At 34.9% G+C, this 20456-nt stretch overlaps 1 protein-coding gene and 1 long non-coding RNA gene across 9 annotated transcripts in view; one reads left to right on the top strand and one right to left on the bottom strand.

Annotated features, from left to right (window-relative positions):
* The first annotated feature begins 871 nt into the window (after positions 1–871).
* LOC132606154 (uncharacterized) lies at positions 872–3786 on the top strand. 3 transcript variants are annotated; one of them, XR_009569620.1, is made up of 3 exons: positions 872–1025; positions 1545–1699; positions 3386–3786. It is a non-coding gene; the product is annotated as an uncharacterized LOC132606154 (long non-coding RNA). The 3 variants fall into 3 exon arrangements; XR_009569621.1 differs by lacking the exon at positions 872–1025 and adding an exon at positions 1073–1224; XR_009569622.1 differs by lacking the exon at positions 872–1025 and adding an exon at positions 1249–1443.
* Positions 3787–5900: 2114 nt separating this feature from the next.
* Positions 5901–20456, bottom strand: part of LOC132606152 (pentatricopeptide repeat-containing protein At1g10910, chloroplastic) — a 38361-nt gene continuing 23805 nt past the window's right edge. Inside the window, exons 10-13 of one of the 6 annotated variants that reach the window (XR_009569617.1) lie at positions 14762–14821; positions 13643–13834; positions 13190–13389; positions 12143–12279 (exon numbers count right to left, since the gene is read on the bottom strand). Coding sequence is in view for 2 of the 6 variants with exons in the window: in XM_060319520.1 (XP_060175503.1) it covers positions 12049–12279; positions 14762–14821 (291 nt within the window). In the remaining 4 variants the exon portion in view is untranslated. Of the gene's footprint in view, positions 11508–11576; positions 12280–13189; positions 13390–13642; positions 13835–14761; positions 14822–20456 lie in introns of those variants that run through there. The other 5 variants (XR_009569616.1, XR_009569619.1, XR_009569618.1 and 2 more) reach the window with 5 other exon arrangements.

Below are 20456 nucleotides of genomic sequence, written 5' to 3'. Positions count from 1 at the left end.
CGACCCTTCCCTTTATTTAACCATTTTTAATTGTCATATGCAGAAATTAAGCAGTGAACACGATCTCAATATCGTAGATAAATGCGAAAATACAAGTGACGCCCCAAGGATCTGGTCTATATCAGTACAAGAGCTACTACTCAATACATAAGTATAAATCAATAAATACAAATGTTTGAATGTTTCCATACAAGACTCATAACATGATGAGAAATACTATCCGGAAAGTAAAAGACAGATACAAAGAGGAAGGGAAACTCGGGCTGCAGATCTGGCAGTGGCTCACCCAAGTCTCCAACGGAACTGCCTCGGGGATCACTCACAAGGGCCTGCCATGGATCCTGTCTCAAACTCTACACCCCGAAAAAGAGTGTAGCGAGGTAGCATCAGTACAACAACACATATTGAGTAAGCATCATAGGCTGACTAAGATTAGTCCACACATATAAGCTTAAAATCAACAAGATAAGCAGATAGGCACATAATACCCAAACCAAGGTAATAGAATATCACATAACCGAGTCACAACCTAAGATGAAGCTTCTAAACCACAAGTACGTCAAGTCTCAATAAATCTCCAATCAACACAATACCATCACAACAAATCAGTAGATGATAAAATATGCAATGAAATGCTCAGTGCCACAACCTGTACATACATGCTAAAGGCCTCGTACACTCAATAGTCATGACCCGCGGGGGTGTCCATATTCCACTCGTTCCAGATCTGTGCCCAAGGGTAACGAGTCTCCGGATCTTTGCCCACGGAGGTTCTTTATCATATCTCATCAAAAGTATCTCAAAACCTTTCATAATCAGCATAAGTTTTTCATCAACCGTGAACTATGAATGAGTGAATGAATGCAAATATGGTAGATCAATGAAATCAAATGTCAATGAAAGTACAAAGTCACAATTCCATAAGCCATAACAAGACTTAGATAAATCAGCTCAACCATGGAGTGAATCAATCAAAACCTCTCAAATCAACATAAAGAGTCTATATCAACCTATCCTTGCTTATGGTGAGATTGTGGTGTCAAACTTCTAATTAATTCCTAATTTTTAACAAGATTCTTCCTAAATTATCTTTTTTGGAACTGAGAAAGACTTGGATGTGATTCGTCATATCAATATGAAATAAATTTGTAATAACAAAATCTGTTGTCGTTTTCATTTGTGAAGGGGAGCAGTTCGTAGAGCTTATAGAGCTTATTTTCTCATGTAATTTGGTGTACCTTTTAATAATACATTTACCTTATAAAAAAAAAGTTCGTAGAGCTTATAGATGTGTCTTTAATTGTGCTGATTAGTGCACATACTTTCGTTATTAATTTTTTTAATTGATGCGAGCCCTTGCTAGTAAACACTCTGATTGTCCTGTTTGTTTCACTATTAAATTGGGAAAATTGAGAATCTAGAGCATGATTGGATGTATGATAGGTTTGAGGGAGTTTTTAAGTGCAGAACGTTTATATTCCCCCCCCCCCCTCCCCCCCCCCCCCCCCTAACTCTCTGTAAATTTTATGAACTTCCTCTTGCAGGTTGCTTTGTTGAAAGATGATCATGGCCTGGACCAGTGGGAGCTCGTCTGAAGATGAAGGAGTGCAATTCTCAAATCTCGAGCATTCTCAACGAGCAGCAGCAACTTCAGAATAAGATTAGTGAGACCGATCTTGAGAAGGGAATGGAAAATGAGGTTGTTCTTCTTCTTGATGTCTTATAAAGTTTCTGATGTTTGTTCATTTTCCAGTTTCCTTTATATTTTTTTTTAATTTTAAAAAGCATACCACAGAATAAGCTAAGATAGACAAGATGGCTCCTAAGACATTTCTTCACATCCATCTGTCCGTAGTTTGAGATATTTTTTATGTGTATGTGTTAATGAATTTCATGACCCATCAGGCCTCTTCTACGTTTAATGACTTAGTAGGATTAGATCATTGTACAATTGCAGAAAATCTCATGAATGGCTATAACTACATCTTTATGCTTCAAATATTCGTTGCATTTGCTAATGCGTTTACTGGAGATTTTGTAGCTTCCATCCACATTGGACTTCATTAGTTAACGGTTCCTAATTTTCATGTAACCTCTTCACATTGATTTATTTCCTGACGTATTATTGTTAGTTGCTTCATGCTTATGTGTTTAAGTGCAACTCTCTATTAGCTCGTTACCATATTCTAGGAATTTTGCCGTCATTTGCTTTCAGTGTTTGATTTAAATTCGATGGTAGAATTATCAGCAAATATGGTATCAATTCCTATTGGATTTTGATGTTTAACTAGGTTTTAAATAATTAGTAGTATGATTACTTCATAACCATTGCCTATAATTCCTAATCTACAGTGGGCTATCTTATCCATAAGCTTTTTTTTTTTTCAAAAAAAAAAAAATCTCATCCATAAGTTTTTTTTTTTTTTTAAATCTTATCCATAAGTTTTTTTTTTTTTTTTAAATCTCATCCATAAGATATCTAGTGTTTTATAAATTTTTAATTATGTACGCAAAGGGTATCCATAGATGTTTAAGTAAAAAACAAAACTAACTGATGTTTTCTTTAGATGATTATGACCCAATTGTAAACTCAAGAATGATGTCTTTTACCTTAATGTGTACCTGATTGATCCATCCTCAAGTTTGCATATTGTAGACACTTTGCGCTTGATAGAAACCATGTTCAGAAGCTATAACTTGTTCAATCTAGCATTGTAATCATTCTGAGATGTATTACTGACATGGCTTAGACTATGTAACTAGTCCAATTTTAGGAACTTAAGTTTATGGAACATGATATCTCTCCAAAGAACCACTCTTCTGGTTGAAAAGTAGTATCTCCACTCCTTAAATAGAGATACTTGCAGACATATTTGGCTTGTAAAATGTGTAACTTTCCTGTCCCAATAACCTAAGTGTTAATTAACCTGGTAAAAACCAATAACAAATGTAGCATTATTTTGGTTTGATTAGGTTGTGCATTGTTCTTATAGAAGTTGTTACCTACAGTAACTTAGGAACATTGAGAATCTAGAGCACAATTGTATGTACGAGTATGATAGGTTAGATGTCTCTTAATTTATGTTGTTATTGAGATGTGTAGAATCCATCAATAAGTAATTCTTCTAAAATGCATTTCAATTGGCGTGGTTGGCATCTTTTAACTCTACTTTGGTACAATGTAGACTAACATATTTCATCAATTTCTATGTCTTTGCGAACCAATGAGTTGCCAATAAATTTATTTTCACTGTTGGAAATATACAAAATCCACAGAACTTAGGTACTTTCAATTTTCTCTTTTCTTGTCATTAGATGGATGTATCATTCCAAATTATAGATCTCTCTTTGTTTGCTGTGAAGCTAATCTATTACTTTGTGTTAGGTGCTAGCAAACCATGCAAGGATGTGTAGGCGAGTCCCTTGATGACTCTGATCCAGGAATGTGAAGGGCAAAAATGTAACTTAGGCTTGCTGAATCTGACAAATACTTCGCTACCTAGAAAAGGATTTTCTCCTACATTCTACCAAGTGTTTGCTTCTCAGGGAGTATATTAGTTGTGGGCAAATTGCAATTTGGTTTTCCACATTCAAATTTTAATTTTCTAGTTTAATAGGAATTGATTAGTACTTAATAATGTTTTAGCTGAACCTTGTAACTCTCTAGCCTTGCATTAGTTAGGCTTTTTTTATTTCAACTTTATTGGTTGTGTAGATGTATTCAATTTGACTATATAATTGTGATATGCATTTTCATTGTAAAATATTACTAGTTTATATGAATTTCAATTACTTTTAACTGTAATAATTATTAGTATGCTATATGCTTGAATAGGGTATATTTAAAATGTTAGATTAAAGAATACGATTGTTGCGATGGATTAGCGATAAAAGAAACTGTCACTAAAATCAGGCTATATTGGCACTCAAATTATTTTGAGACGGAAAATTTCGTCGCTAATAAAGACAAACGACAAAATTTATTCTGAATTTAGCGACAAAATAGATTAAAATAGCGACAGATTATTCTGTATCCGTCGCTAATTCGTTGTTAAATCTTGCTACGGATTTGATTTTTCCATCGCTGAAGGGTTAGCTACGAGCAATATAGTAACACCCGTGAATCCATCGCTAATCCGTTGCTAAATTGATTTAGCTACGGAAATATGCTGTTTAGCGACAAAAATCGTCCGTCGCTAAATGCTGTTTTTTTTTTTTTTTTTTTTTTTTTTTGTAGTGTTTGTGCCAAGTCAAAAGAGGACAATCTTTTTAGGACGGACGGAATATGATTTATTAATAGTGAATAGGTGACATTATAACGTGCAACGAAACTATGCATTACAAAGCAACAGTTTGTTGACGAAGCTAATCATTTATTTACAAATTATTTCTTTATTTTGCTTTATCGCACTCATAATTAAATAAGTTAGTTTATTATTTTTACAAAACATTTAGAGAACAAAGAACAAATACGAAGGTAGATTCTAAACTCATATTGATAAACAACACAAAACTATATTCACTGATTTTATTACTTATCCTAAAGTCATTACTTTCAATAGCAAGCTCATCATATCAGAACTCCACAAATTATTCGTGATAATGTTAAACTCTTATATGAAGGGCCACAAACAATGGCAGCTGAATCTAAAATTTTAGCTTAAAATAGAAGAATAGAATCTACAAATAAACTTGTAAATATCTATGTTAGTGATATCTATCTCAGAAGACTGAATCATACAATGTCTATGTGCAATAGTAGTGCAATATGTTGCCTGACAGTATTCGTTTGTTAAGGATAAAAAGTGTACCTTCCGTCTCATTTTATGTGAAGGCATTATTGTTTGAGTAATCAAATTGTTTTTCATTTACTATAATTTTCTAATTTATTTTAAATATTTTGAATTATTAACTATGTCGACTTGTAGTAAGTTTGAATCATTAAAATAATATTTCCCTATTAAAAAACTACACAAAAAGCACATAAATTATTAGCTAATTTATTACTTGGATAGCCGCACTCCTACATGAATCATCATATATTTTAAGATTATTTTTTTGTGAACAAAAGCTTATAAATAAAATAAATACAACCAACACATATTTGTTTACCACTCAAAAAATTAGTGACAAAACATCATGCAACGCAAACGAGGAAGTGGGGGTAGGCCTGTGCATAAATCGGTTCAACATGAATTTCCGAACAAATTTGAAACAATTTGGATAACACAATTCGAATTTGGTGTACGAATTCAATTATAAACTATTATGGTTTCCCGATTCGGATACCATTGGTTATATTTACAAACCGAACCGAACCGAACCGACCGACAAACCGAATTGTGTATACTCTAAATCAGTAATACACTTTATTGCCCAGGCACAAATCCCAATACATCCCCTTCGATATTTTGCTCATTCCTAGTCTTAAACAGTTAAACCTGCATTTCTCGACCTAACTCTCTCACTCCCCTTCGCTAGACAGTCTCTCGCAATCTCAAGAATCCTGGAATTCCAACCGTCTCCGGCGATTTTCATGTGTTGTTGGCTGATAACTGTTGAATTTGTATGCTTGCACAAGTTGTCAAGCTCTTGTTTTGCTATTTATATTCTATTATGCTCATATCATGAAATTTATTTAAAAAATACGTTCTTACGGAACTGTTATCTAGTATTGAACTAAATCAAGGGCAACATAAAAGAGAGACAAGTAGGCAACAACACATGTCATTTTCTTTCAAAAAAAAAAAAAGGCAAACTCTAGCAAATTGACAAAAATGACCCTATGAGGACTACAAAAGCTCCTTATTCTTCTTGCTTATATATAGTAGTAATGAACTAAATCAAGGGCAACATAAAAGAGGGACAAGAAGTCAACAACATACATCATTTTCTTAAAAAAAAAAAAAAAAAACTCTAGCAAATTGACAAAAATGAACTTGTAAGGACTACAAAAGCTCCTTATTCTTGCTTATATATAGTAGTAAAGTAATATGAAGTTATGAAATACCTTCTTAGGTTGCTTTCTTGTGTTTGTTTTGTAGTAGGTGATATATTCTGATTCTTTTTTCCTTTCCAAATGGAACTAACTTTAGTATTGAAAGATGTGCGTACACTCTACCATCCCAAACCCCAAAAAAAAGCTAACTATAATTATTGTTTTATTCAAAGCCGAGATTCTATCGGAAACAACCTCTCTACCTCCCAAGGAGTAAGATCTACTCACACTCTACCATCCCCAGATCCACTTGCGGAATTTCACTGGGTATGTTGTTGTAATATTACCCATAAAAAACCACATTAATTACATATATATGTTACTTCCTCCGTCCCAAAAAGATTGTCCTCTTTTGACTTGGCACAAAGTTTAAGAAATAAAGGACGACTTTTGAAATGGGTGGTCCAAAACAAGCCGTAGATATTTGTGTGACTGTAAATCATCTCATAAAGTTAAATTGTTTCTAAATATAAAAAGGGGACAATCTTTTTGGGACAGAGGGAGTAGTATTATTTAATAATCATACTGTAAAATAAACACGTGTATTTCTCTTATGAAGAGTTGTGTCCTTCCAATAAAACAAATAAGTCTTTGAAAAGTTTTTCTCTAACGGCCAAATAGCTTCTTTAAAATTAGTTACTAACAAGAGAACACAACTATTTAGAAAAGACACAAGATAAATCAATATTTTTCAGTTTTTATTTAATTATTATTAAATACAAATATATATTATTAAAAGGGTTCATTGGTCTTTCAACTTTTTGGTTTAGAGTTTCCCACTTTTATTATAGAATAGATAGATATAGCTTATTTTTATTCTACACCGGTACAGGACTTATAAATGTAGTACTAGTCATATTTTTCAGGGAAACAATAGGAAGCTCGCTTGCTTTTCCGGTACAGGACTTATAAATGTAGTACTAGTCATATTTTTCAGGGAAACAATAGGAAGCTCGCTTGCTTTTCCGGTGGTCAAGGAAGTGCCGGGCCCAGGAAATGAACAAAATTATTTAGTGACTTCTTGAATACCCATACCAGAAAAGAAATAGCTTGCAGCTGACACATATGTTGATGTTTGTGCATCAAAGCATTTCCTACAACCAGCATAACATGGGTTGCTAAAACAAAGACATGAATGGTAATATGCATAGGCAACAATGGTATACTATTTTATAAGAGGATTTTCATTTATACTCAGATCTAGGAACAAATATAGTGCAAGGAAGTACCTTTTCCTACATGAATCATCATATATTTTAAGATTATTTTTTTGTGAACAAAAGCTTATAAATAAAATAAATACAACCAACACATATTTGTTTACCACTCAAAAAATTAGTGACAAAACATCATGCAACGCAAACGAGGAAGTGGGGGTAGGCCTGTGCATAAATCGGTTCAACATGAATTTCCGAACAAATTTGAAACAATTTGGATAACACAATTCGAATTTGGTGTACGAATTCAATTATAAACTATTATGGTTTCCCGATTCGGATACCATTGGTTATATTTACAAACCGAACCGAACCGAACCGACCGACAAACCGAATTGTGTATACTCTAAATCAGTAATACACTTTATTGCCCAGGCACAAATCCCAATACATCCCCTTCGATATTTTGCTCATTCCTAGTCTTAAACAGTTAAACCTGCATTTCTCGACCTAACTCTCTCACTCCCCTTCGCTAGACAGTCTCTCGCAATCTCAAGAATCCTGGAATTCCAACCGTCTCCGGCGATTTTCATGTGTTGTTGGCTGATAACTGTTGAATTTGTATGCTTGCACAAGTTGTCAAGCTCTTGTTTTGCTATTTATATTCTATTATGCTCATATCATGAAATTTATTTAAAAAATACGTTCTTACGGAACTGTTATCTAGTATTGAACTAAATCAAGGGCAACATAAAAGAGAGACAAGTAGGCAACAACACATGTCATTTGCTTTCAAAAAAAAAAAAGGCAAACTCTAGCAAATTGACAAAAATGACTCTATGAGGACTACAAAAGCTCCTTATTCTTCTTGCTTATATATAGTAGTAATGAACTAAATCAAGGGCAACATAAAAGAGGGACAAGAAGTCAACAACATACATCATTTTCTTAAAAAAAAAAAAAAAAAACTCTAGCAAATTGACAAAAATGAACTTGTAAGGACTACAAAAGCTCCTTATTCTTGCTTATATATAGTAGTAAAGTAATATGAAGTTATGAAATACCTTCTTAGGTTGCTTTCTTGTGTTTGTTTTGTAGTAGGTGATATATTCTGATTCTTTTTTCCTTTCCAAATGGAACTAACTTTAGTATTGAAAGATGTGCGTACACTCTACCATCCCAAACCCCAAAAAAAAGCTAACTATAATTATTGTTTTATTCAAAGCCGAGATTCTATCGGAAACAACCTCTCTACCTCCCAAGGAGTAAGATCTACTCACACTCTACCCTCCCCAGATCCACTTGCGGAATTTCACTGGGTATGTTGTTGTAATATTACCCATAAAAAACCACATTAATTACATATATATGTTACTTCCTCCGTCCCAAAAAGATTGTCCTCTTTTGACTTGGCACAAAGTTTAAGAAATAAAGGACGACTTTTGAAATGGGTGGTCCAAAACAAGCCGTAGATATTTGTGTGACTGTAAATCATCTCATAAAGTTAAATTGTTTCTAAATATAAAAAGGGGACAATCTTTTTGGGACAGAGGGAGTAGTATTATTTAATAATCATACTGTAAAATAAACACGTGTATTTCTCTTATGAAGAGTTGTGTCCTTCCAATAAAACAAATAAGTCTTTGAAAAGTTTTTCTCTAACGGCCAAATAGCTTCTTTAAAATTAGTTACTAACAAGAGAACACAACTATTTAGAAAAGACACAAGATAAATCAATATTTTTCAGTTTTTATTTAATTATTATTAAATACAAATATATATTATTAAAAGGGTTCATTGGTCTTTCAACTTTTTGGTTTAGAGTTTCCCACTTTTATTATAGAATAGATAGATATAGCTTATTTTTATTCTACACCGGTACAGGACTTATAAATGTAGTACTAGTCATATTTTTCAGGGAAACAATAGGAAGCTCGCTTGCTTTTCCGGTACAGGACTTATAAATGTAGTACTAGTCATATTTTTCAGGGAAACAATAGGAAGCTCGCTTGCTTTTCCGGTGGTCAAGGAAGTGCCGGGCCCAGGAAATGAACAAAATTATTTAGTGACTTCTTGAATACCCATACCAGAAAAGAAATAGCTTGCAGCTGACACATATGTTGATGTTTGTGCATCAAAGCATTTCCTACAACCAGCATAACATGGGTTGCTAAAACAAAGACATGAATGGTAATATGCATAGGCAACAATGGTATACTATTTTATAAGAGGATTTTCATTTATACTCAGATCTAGGAACAAATATAGTGCAAGGAAGTACCTTTTCCTACATGAATCATCATATATTTTAAGATTATTTTTTTGTGAACAAAAGCTTATAAATAAAATAAATACAACCAACACATATTTGTTTACCACTCAAAAAATTAGTGACAAAACATCATGCAACGCAAACGAGGAAGTGGGGGTAGGCCTGTGCATAAATCGGTTCAACATGAATTTCCGAACAAATTTGAAACAATTTGGATAACACAATTCGAATTTGGTGTACGAATTCAATTATAAACTATTATGGTTTCCCGATTCGGATACCATTGGTTATATTTACAAACCGAACCGAACCGAACCGACCGACAAACCGAATTGTGTATACTCTAAATCAGTAATACACTTTATTGCCCAGGCACAAATCCCAATACATCCCCTTCGATATTTTGCTCATTCCTAGTCTTAAACAGTTAAACCTGCATTTCTCGACCTAACTCTCTCACTCCCCTTCGCTAGACAGTCTCTCGCAATCTCAAGAATCCTGGAATTCCAACCGTCTCCGGCGATTTTCATGTGTTGTTGGCTGATAACTGTTGAATTTGTATGCTTGCACAAGTTGTCAAGCTCTTGTTTTGCTATTTATATTCTATTATGCTCATATCATGAAATTTATTTAAAAAATACGTTCTTACGGAACTGTTATCTAGTATTGAACTAAATCAAGGGCAACATAAAAGAGAGACAAGTAGGCAACAACACATGTCATTTTCTTTCAAAAAAAAAAAAGGCAAACTCTAGCAAATTGACAAAAATGACTCTATGAGGACTACAAAAGCTCCTTATTCTTCTTGCTTATATATAGTAGTAATGAACTAAATCAAGGGCAACATAAAAGAGGGACAAGAAGTCAACAACATACATCATTTTCTTAAAAAAAAAAAAAAAAAACTCTAGCAAATTGACAAAAATGAACTTGTAAGGACTACAAAAGCTCCTTATTCTTGCTTATATATAGTAGTAAAGTAATATGAAGTTATGAAATACCTTCTTAGGTTGCTTTCTTGTGTTTGTTTTGTAGTAGGTGATATATTCTGATTCTTTTTTCCTTTCCAAATGGAACTAACTTTAGTATTGAAAGATGTGCGTACACTCTACCATCCCAAACCCCAAAAAAAAGCTAACTATAATTATTGTTTTATTCAAAGCCGAGATTCTATCGGAAACAACCTCTCTACCTCCCAAGGAGTAAGATCTACTCACACTCTACCCTCCCCAGATCCACTTGCGGAATTTCACTGGGTATGTTGTAATATTACCCATAAAAAACCACATTAATTACATATATATGTTACTTCCTCCGTCCCAAAAAGATTGTCCTCTTTTGACTTGGCACAAAGTTTAAGAAATAAAGGACGACTTTTGAAATGAGTGGTCCAAAACAAGCCGTAGATATTTGTGTGACTGTAAATCATCTCATAAAGTTAAATTGTTTCTAAATATAAAAAGGGGACAATCTTTTTGGGACAGAGGGAATAGTATTATTTAATAATCATACTGTAAAATAAACACGTGTATTTCTCTTATGAAGAGTTGTGTCCTTCCAATAAAACAAATAAGTCTTTGAAAAGTTTTTCTCTAACGGCCAAATAGCTTCTTTAAAATTAGTTACTAACAAGAGAACACAACTATTTAGAAAAGACACAAGATAAATCAATATTTTTCAGTTTTTATTTAATTATTATTAAATACAAATATATATTATTAAAAGGGTTCATTGGTCTTTCAACTTTTTGGTTTAGAGTTTCCCACTTTTATTATAGAATAGATAGATATAGCTTATTTTTATTCTACACCGGTACAGGACTTATAAATGTAGTACTAGTCATATTTTTCAGGGAAACAATAGGAAGCTCGCTTGCTTTTCCGGTACAGGACTTATAAATGTAGTACTAGTCATATTTTTCAGGGAAACAATAGGAAGCTCGCTTGCTTTTCCGGTGGTCAAGGAAGTGCCGGGCCCAGGAAATGAACAAAATTATTTAGTGACTTCTTGAATACCCATACCAGAAAAGAAATAGCTTGCAGCTGACACATATGTTGATGTTTGTGCATCAAAGCATTTCCTACAACCAGCATAACATGGGTTGCTAAAACAAAGACATGAATGGTAATATGCATAGGCAACAATGGTATACTATTTTATAAGAGGATTTTCATTTATACTCAGATCTAGGAACAAATATAGTGCAAGGAAGTACCTTTTCCTAAAAGTTTGTGCCTTTGAAGCTATCCACCGTAGAAGGTGTGCATTAATGTAACTGATATTTCGAAACTTGTCTGTCACAATCACGAATGGCTCTACACAAGGCACTGCAAATGTCATAGCTCAATTAAATATGATGAGAAATTCGAATGATTATCCCAACATGAATGGAGACAAGCTGGTGCTGGTCATTGGCATGCTTCATCAGAAACTTGTGACACCCTCAGATATCTTATTCAAGTTGTCACATGCATTGCCATATTTGTCATTAAGCTGAGAGTAGTGTAAATTGTTTCCGCAAATATAGCTGCCTCAGCAACAAAATTATCAGCTTAAGACCTGCAGCATATCAAAGTTCTCTTTACAGCAAATTAATGTCCAACTTAGCCACCCAGCTTCCGTTATCTTGCATTTTCCTTGTGAGGTTTCACAATTTTTGACATCACAAGCTGCTTGGATAATGACTCAGCAATAAGTTGATGGCCAAACAAGTGAGAATTCTTCAGAATCAAATTTCTAGTTGATGAATCAATAGCATAACCTTGACCAGGCATCCACTTCAGTAACCGGATAAGTAATTCCTTCTTTTCTGGTTTTGCAATGTAGCGTGATATAGCCATATCAAATAATTCCTGAGAAGAGTGTTTCACGAGATAGGTGATTTAGTATCTTTGACAAGGTATGGTCCTACAAAGTTAAAGTTATGTTTGCCACGAAATCAAGGGTTCAACATTGACGTGGAAGAGACGCTTCATTTTTACTTCTCTTTTCTTCTTTTCTCTCTTTCATAAAAGGGAGAGGCTAAGAAACAAAGTTGAGCATCGGCGAAATATCAAAAATCATAAAATAAAATTTCCTTTTTCACCTGAATAAGAAAGGAATCGCCAGTCAATAGGAGTTATATGTGGTACCCCAAAAATTTTGAACATATTTGGACGTAGCTGTTACTTTGTTTTATGCAAATTAATTGATATCATGTGTTGGTGGTTGAGTATGATGTTGGAAATGCGATTGGGATTATGATATGTGTGTTGGCGATGTATAAAATCTAGTTGGAGTGATATAGACATGCTAACGGTGATGATGCCTAAGTTAAACATACCTCACTTCAAAAATGTACATCACTTAATGTAGGAAGAATTTGGTTGTGGTTTCTAAATTGATATTGTAGCCTTAAAAGTATAGTTTCCAATGCTTCAGACCGACTGTCATTTGGACTTACCTATAAAAAGTTACGGCTATTTTACCAACCTCCACGACCGTAAGAAAGTACATGCAATCGCAAAAAGGGATTGCGGAAAAATGATTTATGAACATGATTGTTGTTTGTTTTTAAGCATATGTATTTGTATGAACAAGGAAAGGGTTATGTTGAAGGTGTGTGAGCCAAGCTATGATTTTGAAAAGATGATTTCAAGTGAACTTATTACATGCCAAATCTGAATCTATGTTGAAATGACATAATGCATTCATTATAAAAGAAATATCTTATTATATGATTTTGAGATATTGCATGCATGTTTTTTCGAAGACTTGTCTCACCTTTTGGAGGGAGTCGAAGAGGCTTACTGAGTAACTTTATGTACTCACATCACGTCTTTGTTGTTGGCTATTTTTTTTTCCACAGTTGCAGGCACTCAATGTGAAGGTGTATCGAGCTAGGCTCTTCCTCTTCCTATCTCTTGATGAACCCAATGCGAGAGTGTGGTGATATAGACTTCTCTATTCTCTGGATAGCCGGGCTGCATTCGATGTCATGTTATTTTTTTTAGAAGTATTATCCTGTGGGAGTAGAATGTGTATTTTGGGATATGCTTAGAATGTCGTCCCTTGTTGGGACATGTCATGAATATGATAGTTACAAATTAAGCTTTGAAAATTGTTTATCCATATTGATGCTACGGGACCCCACGGGGGTTATGTTGTCCGGTGGCGGTCACGTGAGCCCTGAATTTAGGGCGTGACAATATGTCAACATGTATATAAGGGAGAAACCTGTATGAGATGCTCGCAACAATCCACCTTAAACAGGTTCTTCTCCTTTAATTTTGAACGTCAGCTGCTTGTATAAACCACTTTGGATGCTTTTGTATTCTGTTTGACACCGACAAGACATTACCCCGCTTTGCAACGGTTCTTGTCTTCTCTTGCTGGACTTTGGCTGCTCCACTTTCTCAGGTTGGCCACCTAGTTTATTGTTGATTTTGAAAGTTTCACGAACCATTACAAGCAAGAGCAAAAGAGAGATGCTTATGATGATGTTAAAAATAATGAAATAGGATTTTCACTTGATGCCTCTTTCGTATTCATCTTACGTAACACTGAGTTAATTTAGACATATGTTATTCCTTTTTAAGTTTTAGTTTAGATTTTAGCCATTTTGGACGGCATTATATGATCTTGTTGGTACTATTTAAGTTGGGAGTCGGTTGGAAAGATGTATTAGAGTAAATAATACATGTATTAGTTTTGCTATTACTAATTCCTTGTTTGGTACACTTTTTCAACCTATGTATAAATACACCCTATTTGGTATTATCCGATGTATAACTAATACAAAACAAACCATGGTCATAGCAATACCAAAATTATTAATACATGCATAAGCACGATTAAAGACAAAATTGCCCTTGAAGTCCCTCAAAGCTAAAGAATGTGGAGGATATTTTTGTAAACGTATACACCACACCAAACAGTCGATAAGATATAATCTCAGCATAACTAATCCTTCCATTACTAATACACCCTATTCAGCACTGTTCTTATACACCCTACCAAATTCTGCATAAGTAATACCACGTTTGGTAGCGGGTTAGGAGGTAAGTTATTCATGTATAAAATTAATACGATATTTAATTGGCGGAATTAGAAACCCGCATAACTAATACATGTACAAGTTATGAGTGAATATATGTACTTCTCTTTTCCATTTTTTCCAGCAACAGCAAAATGAAATGGTTTCTCTAAAAGACCAAATAAATCTGTTGAAAAATGGTCACTTGGAGCCTTAAAAGCCCAAAAGTTCTCAACTCACTATCCTTCCTCCCATAAGTGCTTTTTTAGCTCAAAGTTATTCCCCTCCCCAGCAAGAATATTCTTTTTCTAGCTTCTCACCTGTCCAAAGGAGGAATAACATAGCTTTCCAGAACCCGTTTTCTCAAACTGTGGAAGAACCTGAATTTGACATTGCAAAATTAGTTTGGGAAAGATTAGTTTTGGAAAGAAAAGATGCACTTGCAACCCAGAGGCATTGGAGAAAGAAAAGAGGTAGGAGAAAGATCAAAAAATGCTAATTATGAGAACTTAATGATTTCTACCCCTTACGCCCCAAGTCTATACATGGCTCAACCACAAAGTGATCCTGAAGAAGGGACATACCAAGGGTCCGACACCCAACAAATAGAGGAATATTCTGATGTTCCTGTCCAAGAAGCTTCAACGGAAGATGCTTCCGAGGTAAGTACTGATTCTTCACAGGATTCCTCAGAAAAGAAACTCCCGCCCGTTTTCATGAATCAAGCCACAGAGCCGAAAATTTCCGAAGTGATTGATGATGAGCAAGATGGAGTGACCGATGAGCCTACATTTTATGCCTTTTTCACTCCACCCCACACAAAAATCATCATAGAAACACAAAAAAATCTGCACAAGTTTGTGACCTTTTCATCACTTTACCCCACCTTAATTTACCATGAAAATCCAAAAAACACCACCATGAGTTGTCCACCCATGTATAGCCATAAATTTCCCAAGTTTCCATGCCATGCAAACACTATTTAGGGGTCCCCTTTGTCATGAAAATAAAGTCATCAATATCTAGCCATAAAATTCCCAAATTTCCATGCCATGCAAACACTATGCAAGGGCCCTTTTGCCATCACAAAATGATGCTGTCCAAATTACCATGGTGAAGACCCAAGTGTTCAAGCCGAGGAGACCCAAATTGAAGCCCAAGAGGATGTGGATTGAAGCCCAATATCTGCCCCACAGAAAGAACAAGTCTACCAGCCCAAATTAGGACTTCTAGAAGCTCTAGTGTGAACATGAGGGGCTGCTCTAATGTGAACAAGATTAGGACTTCTAGAAGCTCTAGTGTGAACATGAGGGGCTGCTCTAATGTGAACGAAGGAAGCTTCCCTTTTTGTGTTTTCTAGGCTTATTAAAGGCTATTTTGACTTTCATAATGTGTAGTAGCTTTCTAGGCTTCTAGGAGTATGCATTTTGTAGTCTTCTATGCACCTAGAAGACTACACTTCCATTTATTTATTTTGACTAGTATATTTTAAGAACCTTATGTAAAGGTGCTTGTAATTCATTTGAAAGATACCTATATTTGAATATTGAATATTATTGGAACCTTTTAGTCTTGAATGACTAGTGTTAATTTGCTGGAGTCCAAATTGAACAACTCCCGTTTGATCTAACAGTTTGCAAGAGATGGCTATTCTCTTAAGGATTGTTCAAATAGGATAGGTGCCTTTTGGGAGGTGGCTAAGGTAAGTTTCCCTTAGTTGTTGCCCAATTGTTATTCAATTACTTGCATCATTTGGTATCAGAGCCCAATATAGATTTGTTCCAACAAATCTAGTCTTGGGTTTGGTATTCACACAAAAAAAAAAAAAAAAACGTTTGATTCCTTGTTTTATTGTTGATTCTAGTGTTAGATTCGAGTTCCTTAGAGTTTTTTGGTTCTAAATCTGAAGTTTTGAGTCAATTGAAGTTAGGTTTTCAATTCCCACCATTGTTAGACCTTGAAACTTGAAGACTCAAAGTGGGTCTTATAGAAGAGGTAGAAATTGAGGGTTGAAAGTTGTTGGGTTGATTTCTCCTAGTTAAGAAGGTCAATAATCCAAAAAATTGGGAAGATTTAGAGTTCTTGATCTATTGGTGAATCTGATTTTGGTGCTTGAAGACTTGTGTTCTTGGATGTTCATAAGTTCAAGAAGAAGTTCATGAACTATTGTTTCTAAAGTCTCCAATCGTGCCATTAGTTTAGGTGTCTTGGGTGATCCGTGGTGATATTTGGAAACTAGACATCAAGATGGTCGTTTGGTATATCATTTGAAATGTTTTGAATACTTGTGTTCTTGAGTGTTCATAAATATTTTGTGAATGTTCATGTGTGTTCTTGATAATTTCAAATTTACTACCTTTGTTTGATCTAATTTGGTGATAAGTTAAGCTTTCAAGGTGTTAGGGAGTGTGAAAGCTGTTTTTAAAGTCAAAAGAGCTAGCCAAGAGATAATTTCCAAGGAGTTGGTGCATTGAACCCCTCCAAAACATGGAGAAGGGGGCTGAACTCATTAAGGGAAGTCAAAAATCAATTTGGGTGTGAAAGAGTGTAGAGGCAAACGAATAGCCAAACCATTAATTGACACAAGTTCCCTAGTCAATTCTTGGGAAGACTAAAAGTCACCTTGAGAAAAGAGTGTCCAAGTTCCTAATCACCTCTTGGGAAAACGAGAAGCCAAGTGTGCAAGTCCCTAGTCATCTTTTGGAAAGACGAGAAGCTATCATTGGAACTTGTAGTAATTAAATTCCAAGACAAGTTGGTCAAAGAAGATTAATTAGTGAGACTTAGGGGGCTGCCTAGCACATCTTAAGGGGGGTTGGGAATCTTCTTAATCCTTTCTTTGTGACATAACTTCTAGCTAGTACACATTGAGTAATTACCTACTCAAAGTTTACTAGTTCTTGAGCTATAACTTTTTTTCGTGCTAATTCTTTTCGAGCTTTTCTCGTTTTAACTCGTCGTGAATTGTTTGACTCAAGTGCGCCACAATTAAAAGAGTCATCCGACTATAGAGTCCTATAATCTCACTCTAATCCCGAAGAGGTAGCATCTTTTGTATAATTTGGAAGATTGAATAGGAGTTGGTCAATTCCGAGAAAGCCAAATACTACAAGACAGAGTGAACCAAACCTATTGTATCATTGAGTGAAGCGAGCGACACCCAGATAAAGTAAGGGAGTGAGTAAGATGATGTCTAACTCATAACCTTTTCTTTGAGCTTTGTTATGTAGGTACAATAGCCCAAGGGGAAATGAGAACTAAGCCCGTTCAATCGGAAGTAAGAACTAGATGGCTTACACAAAGGAGAGGACCACTATTTCCAAGAAAAGGAGAGAGATTGCCTAATCCAAGGTTTCAATTGAAGATGAATGTTTGTGGGTATAATGGCTTTGATCTAGAGCTTGACGATTTGTGTGACCCCACATTCATTTCTCCTTATGCGGCTGATTGGTTGAATTTGACATGGGTTAAAAAGAGATATCCATATGAATATTATGGGTATCAAGTTAAGTGGATGGTCAAGGTGGTAATATCTTATGGAGATTATCTTGAAACGGTCCGATGTGATGTGTTTCCCCTAAAAATAAGTCACTTATGCTTTGGACAGCCCTGGTTTTAAAAACACGACGTTCCAAATGTACGACATTGGATAAGGTATGTCATGGACGAGGAAGGATGGCCTTTCTTTCCATTCCCACTTCCGAAAGAAAATCCCAATAGTGCATATTTCTCTTCTATGCCTATAGGGGAGTGTAATGTCATGCAAAATGGGAAGTTTGGGTTGACTGGAGTGAGTGGGCTGCCACAAAAGAAACAAGAGAATGGAATTGAAAAGAACATGAGAGAAAGAAAGAAGAAAAGAAAAATAATGAGGGAGATGAAGTTCTTCACTCTAACACTCACAATGTTTCTTTTTCCTCTAGTTGTTTGAATTTGTTTGTAGGTACCATTGGAAACAATCTTGAGAATGAGCCTCATACAATGGAAACTCATGAAAAGGATGCAACAATTCCAGAAGAGCAGAATTGTCCAAAAGAGGGACTTGAAGGTAAAAAAGATCAATCTTGAGAGCCTAAAGGTAAGTCGGCTAAACTCACTGCTTTAGATGCTAATGTTGAGCATGTTGATTGTGTGAGTATGAGTAAGGAATTATCTTGTGTAAGCTTAAAATCTTCTTTGTCTTGTGATGATAAGTTGAATGAATCTTGTGGAGATACACTAGTTGTTCTCGGTTGTGATCCTGAAACTGAAAGTACTTGTGAGTTTGATGTGATGAAAACTAGTGTTGACACTTGTGATGAGAGTCTTAATGCAAAAGACACAACTTCTGTGGTTGAAAAGAGTGAAAACAAGTTGATTGATTTTAATGTCTTGTCTTTAGAAAGCAATCTTGAACCTTTTGTGTGTGTGATTAATATTCCATTATTAGTTGATTATTCTAGATATGATGGAATTGTTGGCCATAAATGTGATTGTTTGGAATTAGGCACACCACCCATGTCTGATAGGGAAGAAAGCAATTCATCTTTGAGTCTTTCTAATGTTGAATCTGCACATGATAATGAAATTGACTTGAATGATGAGTTTGAACATGTGGACTTCAATGATGATGCGAACTTGGCTGAGACCTTTCTTGTGAAACTATTTTTACTTGGAGATGCTTGTTTGTTTAATGATGAGTTTGAGTTTCTTAATACTCTTTCTTGGGATGGAATTAACTCCTTGTTGGATAGTTCACTTGATAGAGGACATTGTCTTGGAAAGAAAAGTGTGGGAAGTTGCTTAAGTAATAAATCTTCTTTGTGTGGTCCAAATCGTGATCTTGTGCTTAATAGTATTCATGATTGTGAAAGTGAACTTACTGATGATGAAGTGACCTTAAGTAGCACTTTTCATTACTATTTGTTTGCGTATGATGAGGGTCATGATTGTTTTAGGAGCTTTTGTGATGTTGAGGACTTAAAGTGTGACTTTGAGTTTGCTAGACATATAGGAAGTGATCTTGAAGAGGATTAGGAAAGTAGTGCAGAATTCTTTAATAGTAAAGAAGAATTTGAGGATAAGTTCTCACTAGGAGTAGAATTTGAGTTGAAATCTCTAGGTGTGAATAAGCTTGAAGCGGAAAAGGAAAGTAGAATGGTGGTGCTAGTTCACTAGTCTATTACTTTACTTATTGTGATCCTTACATGGATCACTCACTTGAGATAGGCTATACCAAGTTCCTTAGCTTGAAATGTGGAAGTAATGCATTTGAATCTTGGGATAGTAGTCATGATCTAAGAGGTTAAATTCTTCCTTTTGATAAGTTTGATTGCTTATTTGACTTTTGTGTGACTTCTTCTCAAAGGAAAAGACGAGAGAGGTATGAGAAATCTGGTCATACACATGGTTTGATCCCTTTGCTGTTTCTAAGATCGATGATGGCACTTATTCTTACCTCATGATTCATGCTTCTCTGGAGTACTCTTGTAGTAATTGGATACATCATTGTCACTCTTGTTTGTTGTTACTATTCGAGTTACTAGTTGATATGCGTGAGACATATGCTAAGCTTGATGTGTTGACCATTTTTGTTTTTGACCCCGGAATTGATCATAAGGTTTATAACTTGTTGGAATTGATGACTTTGGGGTGGGCTGGTACATTACTTCGGTATTGGAACTTGAGTTATTCTACTTGTTTTGTACTTAGCCTTGGAAAGAATTTTGGTGTATTTTAAGGTGAATCAGGTGGAGAGCCATTGGAAAGATCCTCCCTGGACATCATTGTGGTATGTGACCACGACTTGCAAACTCCATGAAGACGTTTTCTTGGCTCATCCTTCTTCTTGGGCTTTCTAAATCCATGATGGTAATCTCTATTATCTTTGGTCAATTTTGTAGCACTCTTATTTTATATCGTGATTATTCACTCATGTTGCTACTTAATTATTACCCGATTGAGACTTGGAAGCTACACATACAAATTCTCGTCCATGTTTTGCAAGGATCAAATTTGAGGACAAATTCTTTTCAA

Source organism: Lycium barbarum, chromosome 8 (genome assembly GCF_019175385.1).
Source record: "Lycium barbarum isolate Lr01 chromosome 8, ASM1917538v2, whole genome shotgun sequence".
Classification (NCBI taxonomy): domain Eukaryota; kingdom Viridiplantae; phylum Streptophyta; class Magnoliopsida; order Solanales; family Solanaceae; genus Lycium; species Lycium barbarum.
This window is presented reverse-complemented; position numbering and strand designations above follow the sequence as displayed.